The sequence below is a fragment of the Oncorhynchus masou genome, chromosome 29 (genome assembly GCF_036934945.1).
Source record: "Oncorhynchus masou masou isolate Uvic2021 chromosome 29, UVic_Omas_1.1, whole genome shotgun sequence".
Lineage (NCBI taxonomy): Eukaryota > Metazoa > Chordata > Actinopteri > Salmoniformes > Salmonidae > Oncorhynchus > Oncorhynchus masou.
In genome coordinates this window covers 35,827,323-35,852,660 of record NC_088240.1, presented here as the reverse complement: position 1 = coordinate 35,852,660, position 25,338 = coordinate 35,827,323, and the positions used below count along the sequence as shown (strand labels likewise).

General features: G+C 42.4%; 1 protein-coding gene and 1 long non-coding RNA gene across 2 annotated transcripts in view; one reads left to right on the top strand and one right to left on the bottom strand.

The window, feature by feature from the left end:
* Nucleotides 1-25,338, bottom strand: part of LOC135519414 (aryl hydrocarbon receptor-like) — a 46,706-nt gene that overhangs the window by 4,865 nt on the left and 16,503 nt on the right. The window contains exons 3-8 of the mRNA XM_064944627.1: nucleotides 9,112-9,212; nucleotides 7,941-8,030; nucleotides 4,578-4,698; nucleotides 4,244-4,383; nucleotides 377-579; nucleotides 13-122 (exon numbers count right to left, since the gene is read on the bottom strand). Of these exons, the coding sequence (XP_064800699.1) occupies nucleotides 13-122; nucleotides 377-579; nucleotides 4,244-4,383; nucleotides 4,578-4,698; nucleotides 7,941-8,030; nucleotides 9,112-9,212 (765 nt within the window). The remainder of the gene's footprint in view (nucleotides 1-12; nucleotides 123-376; nucleotides 580-4,243; nucleotides 4,384-4,577; nucleotides 4,699-7,940; nucleotides 8,031-9,111; nucleotides 9,213-25,338) is intronic.
* On the top strand, nucleotides 16,457-18,003 carry LOC135519415 (uncharacterized). Its single transcript, XR_010452291.1, has 3 exons — nucleotides 16,457-16,641; nucleotides 17,158-17,237; nucleotides 17,349-18,003. It is a non-coding gene; the product is annotated as an uncharacterized LOC135519415 (long non-coding RNA).

Sequence of the window (25,338 nt, the reverse complement as noted above, 5' to 3'; positions counted from 1 at the left end):
AAGAAAACCTACTTCTGACATGGTTGTCTGCGCAGTACATCATATCAGCTGCATGGATGAACTGATAACCAGAGCCTCTCATACACAACTCCATCTCTGAGTAGCCCAGGACAACCTTCCCCCTGTAGAGAGATGACAAGACAGGGCACACCATATGAGCATTAGTGGAAAGTACAGCACATAACACATGTTCACCTGTGAAGTCATCCCTCAAACATGTTGAATATATAAGTGAAATTGTGACAATAATGAAAAAAAAGTCATACATTTGATCAAGGCACAGGTTAAATACTATCATACATCTTTCCTAAATGTAGGCCAAAGCTTCCAACATTTTGGGACCCAGTGAGAACTAGTTTCAGGCCTTTAGAGTTACCTGGCATCAACACCCATGGGGGTGAAGTCGAGCTTGTGTTTGGTCTGGAAGAAGATTGTCTTAGTTCTGATCTCCAAAATGGACGGGTTTTGGACAGGGGTGGCGATGGTGAACAGGCCCAGGTTGGGCTGGCTGCGTGTCCCGTCATCCCCCAGCATGCTCTGAGCATGGAGGAACTTGAGACGCCCCTGGAAGTTCAGAGCCTGAATATGAGGAGAACAAAGGGATGTTAGACTCAGAAACTTGGCTGGTGACTGTATAAAAAGTTTAGCCAAACTTTGCCAAGATCCACCACTCACTGTACACTGTCATATTGATCAACGGTGCTGGTATGTGTTATTATTAGGGTAGCAAAGGGAGGGTATATTACTGGAAACGTTCAAAGCTTACCAGTAAACTACCAGAATTGTGGTAACTTTCAAGGATTTTATGTAATCCATCACAGGACATCTACTGGCCCTTTTGGGTACTTCAGATTATCACTAGTTTCTGTAATTATGAATGGCCCTCTCTATCTGGCCGAATCACATGTCAAATATATAAAATAATTCAATAAGATTATTTACACACAAAAAATAGAATAACAAAGCTGTTAAACATTATCCTAAATATAAACCATCAACTTATAGTGAATAACATTGGTGTTTTTAATGAGGGTTTTAGCATGATATATCCTTCATCTTTTTTTGTTTTACAGACTTATTTATTTATTTTACTACAGTACCAGTTTGGGCACATATACTCATTCCAGGGTTTTTCTTTATTTTTACTATTATTCTACTTTGTGGAATGTTAAATGTGAAATTCTTCAAAGTAGCCACCCTTTGCCTTAACGACAGCTTTGCACACTCTTGGCATTCTATCAACCAGCTTCATGAGGTTATCACGTGGAATGCATTTCAATCAACAGGTGTGCCTTGTTAAAAGTCAATTTGTGGAATTTCTTTCCTTCTTAATGTGTTTGAATCAATCAGTGTTGTGACAACGTAGGGGTGGAATACAGAAGATAGCCCTATTTGGTAAAAGACCAAGTCCATTTTATGGCAAGAACAGCTCAAATAAGCAAACAGAAACGACAGTCCATCATTACTTTAAGACATTAAGGTCAGTCAATCCGGAACATTTTAAAAACTTTGAACGTTTCTTCAAGTGCAGTCGCAAAAACCATCAAGCGCTATGATGAAACTGGCTCTCATGATGCCCGCCACAGGAAGACCTAGATTTACCTCTGCTGCTCAACTGTTCAGAGGGGACTGCGTGACTCAGGCCTTTATGGTCGAATTGCTGCAAAGAAACCACAACTAAAGGACACCAATAACAAGAGGAGGCTTGCTTGGGCCAAGAAACACGAGCAATGGACATTAGACCAGTGAGATTCATGAGTTGGACCGCAGAGTGAAGGAAAAGCAGCCAACAAGTGCTCAGCATATGTGGGAACTCTGACAAGATGGTTGGAAAAGCATTCCAGGTGAAGCTGGTTGAGAGAATGCCAAGAGTGTGCAAAGCTGTCAAGGCAAAGGGTGGCAACTTTGAAGAATCTAAAATCTAAAATATTTTGATTTGTTTAACACTTGTTTGTTTACTACATGATTCCATATGTGTTATTTCATAGTTTTGATATCTTCACTATTATTCTACAATGTACTGTATGTCAATATGTATTTGTTTTCAATATTTGGCAAAAAAGTCAATCATTGTACGATTTCATAATTGAAAATAATGCCATTGTCGATTTATATACAGTGGGGCAAAAAAGTATTTAGTCAGCCACCAATTGTACAAGTTCTCCCACTTAAAAAGATGAGATGCCTGTCATTTTCATCATAGGTACACTTCAACTATGACAGACAAAATGAGAACCATTTTTCCAGAAAATCACATTAAAGGATTTTTAATGAATTTATTTGCAAATTATGGTGAAAAATAAGTATTTGGTCAATAACAAAAGTTTATCTCAATACGTTGTTATATACACTTTGTTGGCAATGACAGAGGTCAAATGTTTTATGTAAGTCTTCACAAGGTTTTCACACACTGTTACTGGTATTTTGGCCCATTCCTCCATGCAGATCTCTTCTAGAGCAGTGCTGTTTTGGGTCTGTAGCTGGGCAAGACGGACTTTCAACTCCCTCCAAAGATTTTCTATGGGGTTGACATCTGGAGACTGGCTAGGCCACTCCAGGACCTTGAAATGCTTCTTACAAAGCCACTCCTTCGTTGCCCGGGCGGTGTGTTTGGGATCATTGTCATACTGAAAGACTCTGCCACAATTCATCTTCAATGCCCTTGCTGATGGAAGGAGGTTTTCACTCAAAATCTCACGATACATGGCCCCATTCATTCTTTCCTTTACACGGATCAGTCATCCTGGTCCCTTTGCAGAAAAACAGCCCCAAAGCATGATGTTTCCACCCCCATGCTTCACAGTAGATATGGTGTTCTTTGGATACAACTCAGCATTCTCTGTCCTCCAAACACGACGAGTTGAGTTTTTACCAAAAAGTTATATTTTGGTTTCATCTGACCATATGACATTCTCCCAATCTTCTTCTGGATTATCCAAATGCTCTCTAGCAAACTTCAGACGGGCCTGGACATGTACTGGCTTAAGCAGGGGGACACGTCTGGCACTGCAGGATTTGAGTCCCTGGCGGCGTAGTGTGTTACTGATGGTAGGCTTTGTTAGTTTGGTCCCAGCTCTCTGCAGGTCATTCACTAGGTCCCCCCGTGTGGTTCTGGGATTTTTGCTCACCGTTCTTGTGATCATTTTGACCCCACAGGGTGAGATCTTGCGTGGAGCCCCAGATCGAGGGAGATTATCAGTGGTATTGTATGTCTTCCATTTCCTAATAATTGCTCCCACAGTTGATTTCTTCAAACCAAGCTGCTTACCTATTGCAGATTCAGTCTTTCCAGCCTGGTGCAGGTCTACAATTTTGTTTCTGGTGTCCTTTGACAGCTCTTTGGTCTTGGCCATAGTGGAGTTTGGAGTGTGACTGTTTGAGGTTGTGGACAGGTGTCTTTTATCCTGATAACAAGTTCAAACAGGTGCAATTAATACAGGTAACAAGTGGAGGACAGAGGAGCCTCTTAAAGAAGAAGTTACAGGTCTGTGAGAGCCAGAAATCTTGCTTATTTGTAGGTGACCAAATACTTATTTTCCACCATAATTTGCTAATACATTTATTAAAAATCCTACAATGTAATTTTCTGGATTTTTTTTCTCATTTTGTCTATCATAGTTGAAGTGTGATGAAAATTACAGGTCTCTCTCATCTTTTTAAGTGGGAGAACTTGCACAATTGGTGGCTGACTAAATACTTTTTTGCCCCACTGTATACTTTTCATTAATTAGACTATATTCTCTTAAACCATTTGGTCTTTCTACTAGAAACCCATGGACAATGTGGACACTGATATAAAAAAATATATACTATATATGAAAAAATATATATTTTACCTTTATTTAACTAGGCAAGACAGTTAACAACAAATTCTTATTTACAATGACAACCTAGGAACAGTGGGTTAACTGCCTTGTTCAGGGGCAGAATGACAGATATTTACCCTGTCAGCTCGGGGATTCAATCTTGCAACATTTCGGTTACTAGTCCAACGCTCTAACCACAAGGTTACCTGCCGCCCCAAAATTATTCAAAGTTATTCAAGTATAAATTACCAAAGTTACAATAGATTGCCATAGAGGTTCTGTTATTTACCAAAATGACTGAAGATTCTACTAACTTTGGTAAATGATCGGTAGCTTTGCAACCCTAGTTCTTAGGACACAATAAAGTGTATGAAGTACTTTCTGGTGACAATACAAAGGGGATGTTTTCTCTACAGCCCTATAGATGAGAGACTCACCAGGAAGCCAGAGGAGTTGTCCAGGAGGCAGCGGAAGCGACACACAAAGTTCCTCTCCAGGAAGGAGGAGTTCTCTGGGGGGAGCTGCTCAGGGTTATAGGTCACAATGTTCCTGGTGATGTCACTGCTGCTTGCCATGCCTGAACATAAAAAAAACAGGGTGAAAGATCGTATAATGAGAGCTTATCATCGAAAACATAGGACAAAACTTAACTTGAAATATACACACCCAGCTTGAACAGGCTCCCATTGACATCAATCGATGACTTACACAACAATTCACAGAAAAAAACGACCCAAACTTGCCACAAACCATTCCCTCCAGATCACTCACCGTCTCCTCCCTGCTCTGGGTCAAAGGGCGTGGGGTTGAGGGCAAAGTGAAGCTGTCGTCTGAACGTGGCTCTGTCGTCTGTGTGGATCAGCTCAAACACACTCTGGTGAACCACGTCTGACTACAGACAGACAAAGAGAGAGGGCAAACTCAACGATTGTACTCTATCAAAGTTAAAAGACAATTCCACCCCAAAAACTATATTTTGGTATTTGTTTCATTAGTCCATTGTTGATATAGTCCCAAATTGTTTTGCATGTCAGTAATCAAGTTTTCAATTTATATACCGATTGTATAAAACATTAGGAACACCTGCTGTTTCCTCGACATAGACTGATCAGGTGAATCGAGGTGAAAGCTATGATCCCTTGTTGATGTCACCTGTTATACCCACTTCAATCAGTTTAGATGAAGAGGAGGAGACAGGTTAAAGAAGGATTTTTAAGCTTTAAAACAATTGAGAAATGGATTGTGTACGTGTGCCATTCAGATGGGGAATGGGCAAGATGAAATACTCAAGTGACTTAAAACAGGATATGGTAGTAGGTGCCAGGTGCACCGGTGTGAGTGTGTCAAGAACTGCCACGCTACTGGGTTTTTCATGCTTAACAGTTTCCTGTGTGTATCAAGAATGGTCCACCACCCCAAGGACATCCAGGCAACTTGACACAACTGTAGGAAGCATTGGAATCAACATGGGCCAGCATCCCTGTGGAATGATTTGGACACCTTGTACAGAAGGTTTGAGGCTGTTCTGGGGGCTAAAGGGGGGTGCAACTCAATATTAGGAAAGTGTTCCAAATGTTTGTACACTCAGTGTAAAACTTTCAAAATACAGAAATACAGCCGGTATGACGCTTCATTACAGCTTTATTTATGTATTTTGAAGGTTATATATCTTGAAAACTTGATTGCTGACATGCAAAACATTTTGAGACTATGTCAACAATGGACTAATGAAATAAATACCAAAATATCGTTTTTGTATGGTTTTCCTTTAGGTGTAGTTTATGACTATGGCTGTAGCCTCGTTTATTACACATAATAATAATGGTGTCTACAGGCAATATCAGGGTTACTTAATGACATGTGTACTTCACAAGTAGCCTGGCCTCCGCTGGAATGGACAACTAATAGGAGCCTTAAGAAGGACCTAAAATAGGAAATGCAACTGTGCTGCCCACCACTGAGAAACTATAACGGCAATGTAATGGAGCTCAGCTTATGTCTGTTATTAAGCAAACAAACCCTGAAGCCACAAGACTAAAGTGGGTCCTGGACACTGTTTGTTTCTGGTTTCCTCGGATTCACTTAGAATTCTGGCGCTCTCTTCAGAACAAGAGGAACAATGCGGTTTGTGGTCAAAGCCATAGTGGACTCTTCAAACCAACAGAGAAACATCACATTGTCAGATGGCACTGATATACAGGTAACTGTCAAAATAAAGGAAACACCAACATAAAGTGTCTTAATAGGGCGTTGGGCCACCACGAGCCGTTAGAACGGGTTTAATCGGCCTTGGCATAGATTCTTCAAGTGTCTGGAACTCTATTGGAGGTACGCAACACCTTTCTTCCACAAGAAATTCCCTCATTTGTTTTATTTATGGTGGTAGAAAACGCTGTTTCAGGTGCCGCTCCAGAATCTCCCATAATTGTTCAAATGGGTTGAGATCTGGTGATTGAGACACACACACACACACACACACACACACACACACACACACACACACACACACACACACACAGACACACACACACACACACACACACACACACACACACACACACACACACACACACACACACACACACACACACACACACACACACACACACACACACACACACACACACACACACACACACATCCTTTAAGCTCCCTATGCTCCTTTGAAACCCCTTTTTCAAACTCACTGAGATCTCTTCTTCTAACCATGGTAGCCAAAATAATGGACAACTGGGCATTTTTATACGTGATGGTATGTTTTAATTGCTTAATTAACTCACCTGTGTGGAAGCATCTGCTTTTAATATACTTTGTATCTCTCAATAGTCAAGTACTTCCTTGATTTTGGCAGTGACCTTTATTTTGAATGAATTTCCACTGAAAACCAATGCGAAAGGCTTCGTGCGAACTGTAACTCTAAATATAATCCAACTACTATAAAGACTTCTAATTTGTGGCAGAAGTAAGCTCTGTGTGTGTTTGTTGTGCTAAACTCCAACGGAATGTATTAAGACTGACATCCCTCTCAGTGGGGCATCATAGTTACCTGTCAACACTGAATAGACTCTATACTATATATAAATAAATATATATATATATATATATTGGATGAGGAGGTCAATAACTGTCAAGCTAGTATGATTATTCAAGCAAACTATTTTCATCACACAACAGAATGCAGTCATCGCTGTCATAACTGTAGTTTATAAGGAAGCATCATCTTTGCTCTCTTTTGGTTTGAAAGACATCCTTGTCCTGTCTCTACTGTATGTACCTTGTGCTCAGTTGCAAGTTACTATAACATAGGCCATAGGGTTCGCCACATACGTTTGAAAATGTATGCCTCAGTACTGAGTTGTAAGTCTGTAAATCTTACTATATGTTTGCGGTAGCAATGACAAAAGGATCAAAGCATTGCCCCAGCTATACGTCACTTTCTTGTGGGCTTCGCGGAACTGTATAGATGCAGTAGCAGTAATGACAGAAGGCATGGCTAACACAAAGCACATGTGCTACAATAGATCATATAGCTCAGTATGGGAGTAGAAGTTGACCAGCACCTCCACAACAATGGGATTTCTCTTCGTCTGCGGAATAGAATGTCATGATCATGGTTATATAAGGAATTCTCAAACGATCATTTCCAGGAAAAAAGGCAAAGCACAACTGCAAATTTGCTACAAGACGCTTCCTTCAACACTTGCCTATTTTGATTAGTTAACAGGTCGTTGAGTTGCACATTCGCTTTCCTTGATGATAAATGGAAATCTGGATTGTTACCAAGTCATGCAGTGGGCCATAGCTCTCCAGCAAAGATGGTGCACTGCCTTGCTCACATTGATTAACAACAAATGTTGCCTTTGGTTCTCTGTCTCTTAGAAGATTCATTCTCAAAGGGATTCAACTAGCCTGAGCAGAAACTCAACAAAAGCCCACTTCATCCCCCTAATTCCTAGATTTAATCTGTTTCCTTCATTCAAATGTCTTGCCTTCGTATTTCAATATTAATCTGCACGACACCCGATCATTATTTTTTACAAAGGCAGAAAGTGGTGAGGTTATGCAGTGATGAGGAGCAAGGTTTACATATGTGATGTTGCAGTTGTGTTATGCTACAGATGTTGGAGGTGTTACCTGATGGAAGCCCAGGTAGTCTTGGATAGTAGGAGAGGCATAGAACACATGTCCTTCAGCTGTGACCACCAGCACAAAGCCATTCAGAGCCTGCAAGAATAAAATACAGTGTTAAAACAGTAACACACTCACTTATATACACACTCTCACACATACACACACATGGCGCATGCACGCACGCATACGCAAACCAACAGGCACAGAAGCACGCACGCACATACATGCTGATCGTCCTCTAAATTTCACTGTAGTCGAGCGTCATCCACAAACGCATCAATTAGAGTGCTTCGTTGAAGAGAACATTTTGTTTATCTGGGGGCATTATAATCTGGCAACCTGTTTACTTGCTATCTGCCTCTGATGCTCTGCCTTCACAGATCCCTCAACATTGACTGATGATCATAACAGCCTTCGTCGTGAGAGAAGAAACCCAAACATGCCATTCATCGCCCGGTGTGAAAGTGTACCTGACGTGAGCGTGAGTAAACAGTGTGCTATAGAACTACAGTGTTCACTGTGTTGAGTGTAGTAAACCGTGTGCTATAGAACTACAGTGTTCACTGTGTTGAGTGTAGTAAACCGTGTGCTATAGAACTAGAGTGTTCACTGTGTTGAGTGTAGTAAACCGTGTGCTATAGAACTAGACAGTGTTCACTGTGTTGAGTGTAGTAAACCGTGTGCTATAGAACTAGAGAGTGTTCACTGTGTTGAGTGTAGGAAACCGTGTGCTATAGAACTAGAGAGTGTTCACTGTGTTGAGTGTAGGAAACCGTGTGCTATAGAACTAGAGAGTGTTCACTGTGTTGAGTGTAGTAAACCGTGTGCTATAGAACTAGAAAGTGTTCACTGTGTTGAGTGTAGTAAACCGTGTGCTATAGAACTAGAGAGTGTTCACTGTGTTGAGTGTAGTAAACCGTGACCAGGCCTTGGCATAAAGCACCAGGACAACATGTTTCACCTATCAGAACTTTGTGCTAAATGGGTGGTCTTGGATTATAACTCAATCCACCTGGATTAACAAACAAATAAACAATGTCTGGCTCTTGAACTACGCATCTGCTGTCTGTCTGTCTGTCTGTCTGTCTGTCTGTCTGTCTGTCTGTCTGTCTGTCTGTCTGTCTGTGTGCGTTGGTTCTGTGAAGTCAGTGGTCTGTAGTGTACTGTATTGTACCTGGAGTAGTAGGTCCCCCTTGGAGAAGGTTGTGGCTTCCATCCCATTAATGTTCAGCCCATTCCCACTGGGAAACACGACACTGCTTTTCTTCATGGTCGCTGCAGACAGAGAGGGGAGGAGAGGGATAGGGGGAGAGGGGGGCGGTAGAGGGGGGGAAACAAGCTCACATCAGCACGCTATCCTGAAAGCAATACGCACGGGAGTCTGGGGAGTCTGGGGTTTCTGGGGTTTCTGGGGAGTCTTGGGAGTATGGAGTTTCTGTGGTTTCTGGGGAGTCTGAGGTTCACTTTTTCTTCGTTTTTGTTTCCTCAGCCAAGTTCTCCAGTAGGGCTCATATGTTGGCGCTCAGTAAAACATACCAACTCCCTTTCTCACCACTCCTCCTTCACATCCCTGCCCATCTCTCTCTTCCACATTTTTCCACTCTGCCTGCCACTCATTCTCTCCTCCCTCCCTCCCTTCCTCCCTCCCACTAATGTATCCTCAATTCCCCCTTTCCGCTCTCTCTTTATCTCCCTCCCTCCCTCCCTCCCTCCCACTAATGTATCCTCAATTCCCCCTTTCCACTCTCTCTTTATCTCCCTTTTTCTGCCCCAACTCCCTCCCTCCCTCCCTCCCTCCCTCCCTCCCTCCCTCCCTCTATCCTCCCTCCCTCCCTCTATCCTCCCTCCCTCCCTCCCTCCCTCTAATGTATCCTCAATTCCCCCTTTCCGCTCTCTCTTTATTTCCCTCTTAATGCCCCAACTCCCTCCCTCCCTCCCTCCCTCCCTCCCTCCCACTAATATATCCTCAATTACCCCTTTCCGCTCCTCTTTATCTCCCTCTTACTGCCCCAACTCACTCCCTCCCTCCCTCCCTCCCTCCCTCCCTCCCCTCCCTCCCTCCCTCCCTCCCTCCCTCCCTCCCTCCCTCCCTCCCTCCCTCCCTCCCTCCCTCCCTCCCTCCCACTAATGTATCCTCAATTCCCCCTTTCCACTCTCTCTTTATCTCCCTCTTACTGCCCCAACTCCCTCCCTCCCTCCCTCCCCCTCCCTCCCTCCCTCCCTCCCTCCCCCCCCTCCCTCCCTCCCTCCCTCCCTCCCTCCCTCCCTCCCACTAATATATCCTCAATTACCCCTTTCCGCTCTCTCTTTATCTCCCTCTTACTGCCCCAACTCCCTCCCTCCCTCCCTCCCTCCCTCCCACTAATGTATCCTCAATTCCCCCTTTCCACTCTCTCTTTATCTCCCTCTTACTGCCCTCCCTCCCTCCCTCCCTCCCCCTCCCTCCCTCCCTCCCTCCCTCCCTCCCTCCCTCCCTCCCTCCCTCCCCCCCTCCCTCCCACTAATGTATCCTCAATTCCCCCTTTCCACTCTCTCTTTATCTCCCTCTTACTGCCCCAACTCCCTCCCTCCCTCCCTCCCTCCCTCCCTCCCTCCCTCCCTCCCACTATTGTATCCTCAATTCCCCCTTTCCACTCTCTCTTTATCTCCCTCTTACTGCCCCAACTCCCTCTCTCCACTCCTCTCACCTGCTCTACTGGCTTCCTTCCCACTTTCACACCTTCTTCACTCATCTGCCAATCCCTCTCTTTAAGGTCACTCTCTCTTCTGGCTTTATCTGTCCTTTACGGACTGTCCTCCTCACCTCTCCTCTGTCATTACCCATTTATCCACCACACCCCCTATCTCTCCCCTTTCCTCTTCCTCTCTTTCTTTTTTGGACAGAAACACAGAGTTTGTCTCTAAGACACAATGCTTATGTGATTCTACCGGACACAATAATCAGTTTCTATAATTTATTTTCTCTCCCTGCAGGGTATTTCTTCTTCTCATCCCTGTCCCTGTACCACAGCCAAACAGAGTGGGATTAGGTGACACTGAGTGAAAACAACTGGCTTGTGTAAGATTCCGTCATGAGAGATGGTGCTGCTCTCGGTCAATGGGTTTGAAGCCCGGCCATCGCCCAAATGAAAATCCTGGTGCTGCGAGGAAATTCCATCAATCATGATCAGGACTGAACCTCAAATGTTTCTATTTTCCTCTGAACGACATATAGTTGGACGCCAGTTCGCACAAATCTGTCGATGTACATGGGCTATCCATGTTTAGTCTGTAACTCCTCGTAAAAAAAATATCCAGACTTTTTGTTGTTGTTGAACAAGTCAACCTGCCATGTTTTCACTGGAGTGAAATACAGATGGGCACCAGGTTTAAGGAGGATGCCTTTCCTTGCAATATTAATGATGCATATTTCATAATAGGGCTTTATGAACTGTGTAACAATGTTGCAAGACAAAAAAGCAAATGGTTTTATTGCAGCTTGCTTGTGGACATTATAGGCATACCATCCCATTTCAAAGACAAGGCCAACCTGATGGATTCAATACTCCATATCATATCAGATCTAACCACAACTCCCTGAAATCAAAGAATTTGAACGAAACCAATTGCACGAAAATCCTTTTTCATGATATATATGGTGGGACTGTGCTACCAACCAACGGCTCATATTTCTGGGGCTTCACAGTTATGTGGACTTGCTTCAAGGAAACAACTGCTATTATACACAATTAAAATGAACAAGGACATCCAGTAATACACATAGAGAAGGTATTCCTGAGATTGCCAAACAAATATGGCTTTCTTAACTTTCACAACTGTCCCATTTTAATGACAACTAAATGTTTACATAGAAGCGAGCAGTTATAGTCGTGAATACTCTCTCTCTCTCTCTCTCTCTCTGTGAAAGGGTTCTTCTTTAGACAACATGAGCGACAACCAGTCCAACCATGCATTCCTCTGAGAGATGATTAAAGAAACAAATCTGTCATTAAAAACAAAGACGTTTCCAAACAAGACAAATAATAACACATTATATACAATATTTTGCAAGTGGTTAAATATGTGTAAAAACTATAGTATGCAGATTTGTTTATGTGAGAATGAGAATGGTATGATACGTGTGGATGTGTGTGACTGACCGTGTGTGGTAAATCACTTTTAGGCTCCTGGATTACGATTCCCTGGCTTCTCCCTACCTGGGTACACTTTCAGAAGAAAGAGTACTAAACAGACCAAATGATACCATTGTTTTAAAAATACATTAAGGGTTTCTGAACATGATCAGTGTTCTGGCTGCGGAGTGGCATTTCATCCACAGTGGAAAAGCCTGATAAGAAAAGCTTTCCACTGTAGTGAAATGTTGGAAGTGCTTCTAACAATAGGAAAATCAAAAGCTACTCCACCTGTGGATATTGGGAGGTATCGTATAATCCAAGTCAAATATGTGACAAATAAAATGTTCATGTCTTTTTTATTACGTAGAACACAGACTTTTATAGACAAATGTCTCAGATCACTTTAAAAAAAACTGTCTAAGACCTTCTATGCTGTCTCTACAACTCTTTCAAGTTACCAATCATTTTCGCATAGTATTTGAGGAGTCTCACATACTCTAGCAGTCTGTATCTGTGGATACACGTCAACAAACATTCTAGGGTCTTGTCCGTACTATACAGAGTCCACCCCTCTTAAATCTGTGATCACCCTTCATTTAAGCAACGGACCAACGAGTTTGATTGACCGGGGATGTTGTGAAATGGGAGTGACAAGACGCCACTGGTCTGTACCTGAAACACTGTGTGACATTCCCAAGAGAGCTACAAAGCCTGTTAAGACAACCACTTCCAGTCAGGGGATTACAAAAAGCGACTTTTGGCACGGCCTCAGATATAAAAGGAAGGCTGAGATCCCACTGCTTATGTTGTTAATGGCACATACAACGCCCGGGGCGAGAAACGGCAGGGAGTCTGTAACTTTGTTATTACTGCACAGCATTACAAGGGAGCGAAAGAGCGAGAGACAGTGTGTGCCAAGCTCGTCTACTGGCATTCAGCTTGTCTGTTTGTTTTGGCTGTGCCGGGCCTGTGCCCCCTTTGCCAATGTGAGTGAAGTGCCACATCAGCAAGTTGAAAAGCTCCCAGAAAGTTGGTAGACCACTGAAACTTGACTCATTGTTCACAGCCTCATTTATCTCAACATCCACCCCCTTCCCCCACTAGGGGGCTCCACTTGGTAACATATACACATGCTAGCAAAATTGACCCATCTCATTATCTTTCCTTATTTTTCCTAAAAACATGCCCAATCTACACGACACACACACACACACACACACACACACACACACACAGCTCAGTCCACCTGAGCCCACCCAATCTATGTGAGTTTAAAGAGTAAATCCCCACAGCTGAATGGAGCTTTTGTTTCCCCCTGGTGTCTGAGTGGCATGCATCATCAGTCGATGAGCAGGTTCTGACCTGCAAAACAGCTTCAGAGGGAGAGAGAGATGGGGAGAGAGAGGGAGAGAGTAGAGAGAGTGAGAAAGAGTGATGTCTGTTGTAGTAATGTACAGTGTGTTCATGTGCTGTACAGTCTGACTGAATGAGCATAGGAGATACCATAGGACAAGAGCACGTGACGGTTTACTACACCAACGGTTTCCTATTGGGGGAAGCATATTAAACCTTGTTTGTTTTTCTTTGAGGTGGTTTTTCCAGCATTAGGCCTGCAGTGTTCTTCTGTAATCAGTAGATTTACTGAAGTCTTTGGTATTGTTCTATACTCTCTTAGTTGACTCCATAGATAACAAAACCAGGTTAATCTGGTTTAATGGTACAAAAAGAGAGAGAAAAAACCTACAAAGTGCATGGGACTGTCTGGGACATACAGTTAAATTATGTTCATTATTTGTGGCTGCAGGACTGACAGCCAGGGATGCTCCTCAACCAGAGGATGTCTGTACATCCCCTTCCCACTGACCCTCCTGACCCCACTGTGTCTGGTTCACTGGGGAGCTAGCCTTGCCCGATTGGGTCTGCTGGGTCGTGGGACCCCCTCAGCCCTCTCTGTCTCAGCCTCTGGAACTCCACCGGCCTCCCCAGTCTGGCAGCCAAGTGGTGGGCCAGGACTCAGGAGCAGCACAGGAGAGCAGTAACCGTACAGTACTGCACAATGCACCGCCACACATAACAGTGCAATAAACGCTAGCAGTTAACAATGGAGAAAAAAAAAGAAGAAGAAAGAACACAATGCACTGGGAAAGAAAACCAGACTCAAAACACACAGGGCCCACTTACTCACGCAAACAGTGAGGAGGGCAAAAAAAAAATAGGATGTGTTGGATCGTCCAGATTCTGGCTTGGATTGGCCTGCCTTGCACTGTGTGTTTTGGAGAGATTGCCTGTCTATGTGCGAGAGAGGCGGCAGGGCTACACAGTAGGTAGAGGCAGTGTGTTTGTCATTAGGTCTGATATTTAGTCTGTTTTCATTTGTTTGGTCGTTTGATGCACAGCTTGGTTTGCCTGGGAGCTTGTTCAGAGACTTGAGCCCGAGCAGCGTTCATTATGTGTGTGTACTTGTTAATGTCTGTTTCTAGATGGACATGACTTTATGTGAGCATGTTAGCATTCACTTATGTGTGTGTTGTACTGTATGTGTTTATGTTTGTGTGCTGTGTGCACACTTTCCAAGAGGCAGGCAGGGGGGTGTGTGCTCAGGGGGCCCCTCTCACCGCTAACAGCGTTGCGTGACTAGAGTGGACGGATGGGCTGGGGAGAGGCCACATCCTGGGATTTTCCTGCGGCAGCTGCTCAGATAAGGGAAACGCTCTTGTCGGTATTGCTTACAAAAGCCCTAGGGGCCCATGCGGGAGGAGGGAGGATGTGTGTGTGTGTGTGTGTGTGTGTGTGTGTGTGTGTGTGTGTGTGTGTGTGTGTGTGTGTGTGTGTGTGTGTGTGTGTGTGTGTGTGTGTGTGTGTGTGTGTGTGTGTGTGTAGGCTGCTAGATCAGTCCCGCAGCTTTCAATGAGAAAACCTGTCTTTTGGCACAGACCCAAGGTTTAACACAATCAAAACCCGACACTGCCAGATAGTCGGCTGGACTGTTTTTGCAAGCGTCATTTTGTGTGGTCTCACACGAACACTGCAAAGACGTTTGGCAGTCATCCAGATCCTCACAACCCCTACAATGTTTTCTCTGTGCTTTTTATTTTTCAGTTCAGCAAAGTCATGACAAATACATGTAAAAGACACGCTGTTATCACTCTTGTCCTTCACACAGTCAGCTACCTATGCAAATACCTTCCCATAATACCTGCATTGTCTTTTAGGAAAACAGATTAGCAATGAAATAAAAGGCACATTTGCATCAATGTGCTAATAAAAGCCACAGCTTTTTCAAAGGGCCCTGAATGGACCTACATACAACCAATGTGCCACCACCCATATGAAAGCCCACATAATTTGTTGATTCTTCTAAAAGTCGAGTGTAGTGAAAAGCCTATGTAGAGTCCATGTCATCACAGCATGTGTTGACCTAGCATCCACCTTCATCCACGGCCCCTGCCATTGGTCGATTCCTGTTATCATACTCTATCATGTATAAATCCAGGTGATTCACGTTAAATAACAGTAAGCGCATACATGATTAAGTTAATGGTTTGGCAGCAGCTACTGGTTTGGCACACAACCCTACTGTAGAATAGAAAACAAATCAATCTCCCTTACTGCCCTCCAAGTGTTACTAAACTTGCAGCAGATGTTTGATAACGATATCTGATATCTTCACCCACCCAATGCTGTTTAGCTAGACTGAAGAGGAGGACATTTTGACCCTTTTAAACCGTGGCTGATTGTCCATGAAAGTGTTTTTCAGTATGCCTGGCTATGAAACCCAACACCGCTCTGACAGGGCATTAACCACCAGCCCACTGTGGCCTCCTCTGTCTGTTACAACCACCATTATAGGATTCTATAACAGTGAACATGAGCTTCACTCCAGGCAAGATTTCCTTGCCATTCAGTGTAAGAGGAACTGGTACAGCCCTTCAAGAATGTAATATCTCCTCAACGGATTATAATTAGCTGAAATTAAAATTTTAAAAAATACAGCTGGTTCGGCTATTTAAGAGAGATCTGTCAGCAGTATATTATGTACAGTACATGGAAGACGTGACTTGATGGCCCACTATAACTTATCATGTGCAATGTTGTGCTTAGTAGTGCCTGAAGAATACACTGTATGCATACTTAAATCTAGACACTGACTTGCCTAGTTAAGAAAAGTTTAAATAAAAAAATGTAATACAAAATCTGGACACTGAGACAGATAGATTTATGAAAGAAAGACTGTGCTCGCCAGAAAGAGAGGCTGAGTACGAGCTCTAAAAAGTGAAAGGCTGAAAGGAATGCAGTTGACAGGACTGGGACTGACAGAGTTTATAAAAGGCAGATTGCGCAAGAAAGAGAATTAACGAGTATAAATGAAAGTGCACGACGTTGTCGTAGAGAGAGAGAGGGGCTGCGAGAAGCGCAGTGCCAGAAAGAGAGGGGGAGAAATGAAAGCATGCCAGCTATGCATAGGGGAATATTATCTTGATTTGAAAACATTCCAGTACACAGATCTCTGTTCTCACGCAGATGTGCAGGAAGTGGCAGGCAGGGACATCATGCACCCCAAAAATCTGAGCGGGAACAACGTACAGCTGGTAGGTGGTCCAGAGGGGGGCTTTGAGAATTTTGCATCTTTTGAACACCTGAAACGGCCTTTTCCTGCAATCTAGAGCTATAATCATTATGCTTAATTCTATCTAAATAAATATGTCTATTTTTCAGTATATTTATATATATTGTACCTCTTGAGTTGTCTGTATCCTCCTGATTGGTGGTTTTGTTTTTTAAAGAAACAAAATATGCTTCTCTGCATTCTGCTAAATTCTGATTAAAGATTGAAAGGAATGCAAGTCTTAATTCAGTACATTTAGTTATTGCTGGCTTTTATAAAGTCTACCAACCTTGCCAGCAGGCATGCCAGCTAAAATAGTTACACAAGCTAGCTACTTTAACTTGATTGATAGCCTGAAAAGGCTTCTTGTTAGCTAGTTATGAGGTTGGGATATTGGGAACCTATCTGGGCTAAAGACAACTTCATACAATTGCTAAGTTTCCAGTAGTATTACAGAGAAAAAACTAAATCCATTTCTATTTTTTTTTTTTTTTAACAGGACAAATCTGAGGGGGCACATGCCGCTATGGGCATGAAGCCTGTGGGGGTGGGGATAATGACACAGCGAGAGCCAATGGGGTGAGCTAGCTGCCCTATAAGGGCCAACCCTCTGTCACTCACTTGATTAATGTTCCTGTTACTTCCATGACTGGAGGTAAAGGCAACATCGTCTGTCTTTTCCTGTCATAGTACAGTGCCACGAGCTGTTCTCTCCCTTACCGTCAGGCAGACGGTATCGGAGGATGACCAACAGGCTCAGAGACGGTTTCTATCTGCAAGCCATCAGACTGCTGAACACGTGAACTCTACTGACCACCTGCTCCGATTCTCCGCACCTTAGCACATCACAACTGCTGCTACCAGACTTATACTTATACCAGATTATACTGCTCAATTTATACATTTGCACCCCATCCCCCCCTTCCCCAAAACACATGTACCCCTGTATATATTTTACTATAAATTGTGCCTTTCTGTATTATACTTATGATATGTTTATACTATTCTACTTCCATTGACTTTATGTTGTAAAAAAATTGTGTTGTTGTTGTTGCATTGTCGAGAAGGAAACTACAAGTAAGCATTTCTTTAGACGATGTATACCATATTTACGACTAATACAACTTGAAACTTGAAGTGTAGTTGAGGTACTTGATATTGGTACATTTCTTTGCTATAAGGCTAAAGTTAGAATTGGTGGTCAAGTTAGAATTGGCCATCGTCTGAAGAATCGTTGTCAGTTATTTTTCATAACCCACGAATGCATGGCCAGGTTCGACTCCAACACCATCATCAAGTTTGCAGACGACACAACAGTGGTAGGCCTGATCACCGACAACAATGAGGCAGCCTATAGGGAGGAGGTCAGAGATCTGGCAGGGTGGTGCCAGAATAACAACCTATCCCTTATAGACCGGGAGCATAGACTGTTCTCTCTACTACCGCATGGCAAGTGGTATCGGAGTGCGAAGTCTAGGACAAATAGGCTTCTCAACAGTTTTTACCCTCAAGCCATAAGACTCCTAAACAGGTAATCAAATGGCTACCCAGACTATTGGCATTGTGTGCCTCCCCCAACCCCTCTTTTTTACACTGCTGCTACTCTGTTTATCATATATGCATAGTCACGTTAACTATACATTCATGTACAAACGACCTCAATTGGGCCGACCAACCAGTGCTCCCGCACAATGGCTAACCAGGCTATCTGCATTGTGTCCCACCACCCACCAACCCCACTTTACGTTACTGCTACTCTCTGTTCATCATATATGCATAGTCACTTTAACCATATCTACATGTACATACTACCTCAATCAGCCTGACTAACCAGTGTTTGTATGTAGCCTCACTACTTTTATAGCCTCACTACTGTGTAAAGCCTGTCTTTTTACTGTTGTTTTATTTCTTTACTTACCTATTGTTCACCTAATACCTTTTTTGCACTATTGGTTAGAGTCTGTAAGTAAGCAATTCACTGTAAACTTTGATTTGATTTATGTTACAAGTACTACTTTATGGAGAACTGCATATATTTTTCTTACCTTTATTTAACTAGGCAAGACAGTTAACAGCAAATTCTTATTTACAATGACAGCCTAGGAACAGTGGGTTAACTGCCTTGTTCAGGTGCAGAGCGACAGATTTTTACCTTGTCCACTCGGGGATTCGATCTTGCAACCTTGCGGTTACTAGTCTAACAACTAGGCTACCCTCCGCCTCATGAAAGTCAACTAAGCCAACCTGGATGAGGGGTTCATCCAAGTAAATAAACAGTGTTAAGGCACCATTCATAACTCAGTATGAGAGACACAATTAACAATTTGAGTTCTTCTCCGTGTCTGTTAAAAAATGATGCTTGATGGGGGCACAATCTAGGATAGGAATCTTCCTCCTTGGCAAAAGTGAATATGATCTGGCAACCCAAACTAACTCTGTGCCTGGTGTGCTCTAGATATCACACTGCCATACTGATCCTTATGACCTTGTATGCAGTTGATCAAAGCTGGGAGAAAGAGCTCATTGTGCCGAGACATACGGGAATAGTTTGAAGACAAAAAAAAAAACATGTTGAAATTGGCCCATATCTCCCGTCTAAATTTAGCCTCTCAGATCAGATAGTGTTTGGTTGAGATGGTAGTGAGTAACAGCGGGAGGCTATGTCTGATAGAGTGTGAGTGGTAATGGTGGTTGATATTCCTTCTGTGACCTGCCCTTTCAGAGAAGAGAACAGGGTCAAAGAGAGGCGTGTTCGGTTGTTGCATGAACTCCATGGCACACCGACAGCCATATCAGACAAAATAGAACTACTCTCCCAAAACAGGCCGCTTCTTCTTGTTGTTTATGTCATGCTTGACTGCATTAGACATGTTTGGTTTTCTTCTGAATTCTTTGCTGTTCTAGAGGAAGGATGATGTCGTCTTTCATGGCTTGTATTTTGTTGTTCATATTTCACAATTCTTCAATGCTTTGAGAGAGATATGAATCACAGAAAGACTAATATATCCCCCATTTTTTATCATTGCCTGAGAATTCTCTATAAAGTCTCTGAAATGGTTCATAGTCCGTTGATTATAGTTTTAAATAAACAGAGTGGTCCTCTGTGGGAGTTGTTAAATGTCAGCGTATAAACCAGGGTAGCAGGCCAGCCTGAAGGAAGCCAACAACAACACAAAGGCAGACAATGAGAGGGTGAAAGAGCACAACAGCAGTGGATCTACTAAACATTGGACCACCACCTGCCTACTTCAGGTCAACCTTCCAACATAAGATGAGCAATCATAATCTATGCCCTTATATAACATAAGTTACCCAGGCTATATTTTAATCAAATTTGATTATTTTTGTCAGCTCCAAAAAGGTTGGCATTTGGAAGGACTATTATTTATGCATGTGTCCTGAGCAGAATGGTGTGCAGGTTCAAACGTGCAAGTTCTTATGATCCAAAATAAGGCAGAAAATGGGAGTATCGTGTCGGCAGTGGGACCCAGATCATAACCCTTAAACCAAATTTGGTTAGTAGAAATGAAAACATCATTAAAACGACTTCCCAATGGTCGTTTGTATTCTCACGCTATACTGAAAGGCGAGCCATAGAGTGAGAGCCAACAGGCAATTGTTCAATGAAAATAAAACCTGTCACTTCATTAAAATGGTCTTTCCTGGAGATGTTGATATTGGGTTGACAGGTGAATTACACTGGGGTTTAAAGAGAGTTTTACCCAAAACAGCTTGTCCTTCAAGAAAATAGACTGATGATCAGTTAATCATGATTCAATAACAAACAACAAGACTTCTCCAATACAAATGCCTCTCCCAAGTAGAAAGCTTTTAGAAGTTTTTACCCCGTTCTCAAATGATTGTGTTTTTGACAAGTGTTCTTATTGTTTTGATACACTTTGACCTTGTTTGGGTTGGTCGGTTTGTGTCAATGTGGGTGCTTTGTGGACATTCCTAAGACATAGAAATGAACAGCGAGCGATTTGACATCAACAAAGCAGCTATAATGGCAAACAGACATACTGAGGATTTTTTCAATTAACTTGAAAAGACGCTCCATTATTTGCTTTTTTACAATGACACACAATGTGCCGCCAGGATAATGTCCTACAAGTGTTCCAAAATATCTAACGTTACCTAATAAAGTCTCGATACAAAGCCAAGACACACATACAATATGCCGTTTTCAAATCAGTTCGGGCCATTTCAGCCATTTGAAAAGGAATTTGAAAAGGAAAAACAAAGACACACACATCAAGCTTTCATAAATGGCCCTTTAAATGTTACTAGTATCCGTCAAATATATTTTGTTCTGCCATTTCTCTCCCAAACCGTTTACAAGATCTTTATCAGGTCCTAAACCTGCCCCCACTTGAGCTCTACCAGTGTTTGTTTTGACTGGGGGGAGCAGTACAGAGTAGACCTAGCTGGCTGATACTATCTGTATTGTTGCCCAGGCAAAGACCCTCTGAAACTATGCAGTGGACTTGTTTTTGTGCTTCTATATCTGTTGTGATTCTATTCACCAATGGCATGAGGATCAACACATTTGGTCAATCTGAGAATTAAGAAAAATGCTCCAGCGAAAATAAAAAAAATAAACATATTTTTGTGTATTATATAATTGTGTGCAATGTTTTCACCAGAAAACCTACGATGGAAAAGGCTGGATCCTTTCCCTAGTGTTCTACACTACCGGTCAATAGTTTTAGAACACCTACTCATTCAAGGATTTTTCTTTATTTTTACTATTTTCTACATTGTGGAAAAATAGTGAATACATCAAAACTATTGAATAACACATGCGGAATCATGTAGTAAACAAAAATGTGTTAAACAAATCAAAATATATTTTGTATTTGAGATTTTTCAAATAGCCACCTTTTGCCTTGATGACCGCTTTGCACACTCTTGGCATTCTCTCAACCAGCTTCACCTGGAACACATTTTTCCAACAGTCTTGACGGAGTTCCCACATATACTGAGCACTTTTTGGCTGCTTTCCCTTCACTCTGCGGTCCGACTCATCTCAAACCATCTCAATTTGGTTGAGGTCGGGGGATTGTGGATGCCAGGTCATCTGATGCAGCACTCCATCACTCTCCTTCTTTGTGAAATAGCCATTACACAGCCTGTAGGTGTGTTGGGTCATTGTCCTGTTGAAAAAGAAATGATACAATAGTCCCACCAAGCCCAAACCAAATGGGATTGCTTATTGCTGCAGAATGCTGTGGTAGCCATGCTGGTCATGTCACATGTGACTAGGGTGGGCATTCTATGTTTTGGATTTCTGTGTTGTTTGGCAGGGTGTGGTTCTCAATCAGAGGCAGCTGTCTATCGTTGTCTCTGATTGAGAACCATACTTAGGTAGCCTTTTCCCACCTGTGTTTTGTGGGTAGTTGTTTTCTGTTTTTGTGTCTGCACCAGACAGAACTGTTTCGGTTGTTCTCTTTATTGTTTGTCTATTCAGTGTTCAGTTCAACGAATAAAAGATGAACACCTACCACGCTGCACCTCGGTCCTCACCTTCTTCCACCAACGACCGTTACAGGTTAAGTGTGCCTTGAATTCTAAATAAATCACAGACAGTGTCACCAGCAAAACACCCCCATACCATAACACCTCCTCCTCCATGGTTTACGGTGGGAAATACACATGCAGATATCATCCATTCACCCACACTGCGTCTCACAAAGACACGGCGGTTGGAACCAAAAATCTCCGATTTGGACTCCAGACAAAAGGACAGATTTCCACCGGTCTACTGTCCATTGCTTGTGTTTTTTGGCCCAAGCAAGTCTTTTCTTCTTATTGGTGTCCTTCAGTAGTGGTTTCTTTGCAGAAATTTGACCATGAAGGCCTGATTCACACAATCTCCTCTGAACAATTGATGTTGAGATGTGTCTGTTACTTGAACTCTGTGAAGCATTTTTATGTGCTGCAATTTCTGAGGCTGGTAACTCTAATGAACTTATCCTCTGCAGCAGAGGTAACTCTGGGTCTTCCATTCCTGTGGCGGTCCTCATAAGAGCCAGTTTCATCATAGCGCTTGATGGTTTTTGCGACTGCACTTGAAGAAACTTTCAAATATCTTGAAATGTTCCGGATTGACTGACCTTCATGTCTTAAAGTAATGATGGACTGTCATTTCTCTTTGCTTATTTGACCTGTTCTTGCCATAATATGGACTTGGTCTTTAACCAAATTTGGTTATCTTCTGCATATCACACCTAACTTGTCACAACACAACTGATTGGCTTAAACACATTAAGAAGGAAATACATTTCACAAATTAACTTTTAAGAAGGCAAACCTGTTATTTGAAATGCATTTCAGGATGATACCCCATGAATCTGGTTGAGAGTATGGCAAGAGTGTGCCAAGCTGTCATCAAGGCAAAGAGAAACTAGTTGAAGAATCTCAAATATATTTTGATTTGTTTAACACTTTTTTGTTTATTACATGATTCCACATGTGTTATTTCATAGTTTTGATGTCTTCACTATTGTTATACAATGTAGAAAATAGTATAAATAAAGGATATCCTTCAAATGAATAGATGTTCTAAAACTTTTGACCGGTAGTGTAGGTCCATACTATACTATTCTGTGAGATTTTCAACTTCACTACATAACACAGTCTCTGGGAATTCAACCCGGCCGACGGAAACAGAGACAATGAACGACATCACAATGAATATCAAAGCTCTTTGAATACTTTACAGTGTGGACCATGAGACAATGCAATGTGTGATGATGCAATCTGCTATTGCCAAGTGTACAAATGACCCACTTTCCGGCGTCTATTGTTCAATCATATCAAATAAAGAATGAAAAACGACAACAATGCAACTGAGGCCCTTTAATCACCGATTCAAAGTCGCTAAGTCCAGTTTTTAAAAGACCATGCCACGCAAGGCTAGAGTTGGCGTGGACACTGTGCTCTTTAAACTTGTTGACCGGTTGGGGCTGGGACAAGTGTGCAAGGTTTCAGGTGCTGCATGTCCATAACATGAGGATGCCAAAGGAGTAGGGTCATAGGGTGAGGGGTTACATTGGCATGTATTGTATGCCCATAAAAATGCCACTAATAGCAGTATACAAGTTATGCTGCATTGGGCAGGTGCCACTATGTCTCTTTTCCTCCAGCACATTTAAATAATGGGAAAGTAGCCTCACAGTAGTGTCAGGGAAAAAACCTGCCCATTGAAGAAATTGTTAGGCTTCAAATTAAGATTTTTGATTTAGTCTAGTCTATGTAACTTTGACTAAAATATCATCAAGTCTTAGTCAAATTGTTGTAATTTGAATAATGTTTTTGTTATATTCAAAATGACAAAAACAGTGAGAAATTTTAGTCAACCAAACGCCCTTTCAAAGTCTCACAGAACCTGCCATTGATGCTGCCGCCAGCATGCTTCACTGTAGGGATGGTGCCAGGTTTCCTCCAGACGTGACGCTTAGCCTTCAGGCCAAAGAGTTCAATATTGGTTTCATCAGACCAGAGAATCTTGTTTCTCATGGTCTGATAGGCCATTATGTGCCTTTTGGCAAATTCCAAGCGAGCTGCCATATACCTTTTTACTGAGGAGTGGCTTCCGTCTGGCCACTCTACCATAAAGGCCTGATTGGTGGAGTGCTGCAGAGATGGTTGTCCTTCTGGAAGGTTCTCTCATCTTCACAGAGGAACTCTGGAGCCCTTCTCCCCCGATTGCTCAGTTTGGCCGAGTCAGCAGCCAGCTCTATGAAGAGTCTTGGTGGTTCCAAACTTCTTCAATTTACGTCAATGTGGCAGAATTGTTTTGGTACCCTTCCCCAGATCTGTGCTTCAACACAATCCTGTCTCGGCGATCTATAGACAAATCCTTCAACCTCATGGCTTGTTTTTTTGCTCTGACATGCACTGTCAACTGTGGGACCTTATACAGACAGTTGTGTGCCTTTCCAAATCATGTCCAATCAATTTAATTTACCACAGGTGGACTCCAATCAAGTTGTAGAAACATCTCAAGGATGATCAATGGAAACAGGATGCCCCTGAGCTCAATTTCGAGTCTCTTAGCAAAGGGTCTGAATAATTATGTAAATAAGGTATTTCTGTTTATAATTTTTTATTTTTAATACATTTGCAAAAATATCCAAAAACCTGTTTTTGCTTTGTCATTGTGGGGTATTGTGTGAAGATTGATGAGGATGTTAAAAAACTTTCTTTTTTTTAAATAAGGCTGTAACGTAACTAAAGGTGGAACAAGTCAAGGGGTCTGAATACTTTGCAAATGCTCTGTAAATCACTGACTTCCATGTGCACAAACATACATAGCCTTGTCCTATCAACATATTTTTCAGCATAACATCCAATTATCTTCCCAACAACAGAAATATGACAAACATTAGGAACACCTGCTTTTTCCATGACATAGACTGACCTGGTGAATCCAGGTGAAAGCTATGATCCCTTAGCAAAGTCACCTGTTAAATCCACTTCAATCAGTGTAGATGGAGGGGAAGAGACAGGTTAAATTAAAGAATGATTTTTAAGACTTGAGACAATTGAGGCATGGATTGTGTATAGTATGTATGCAATTCAGAGGCTGAATTGGCAAGACAAAATATTTAAGTGCCTTTGAACAGGGTATGGTAGTAGGTGCCAGGCCCAACAGTTTGTGTGTGTCAAGAACTGC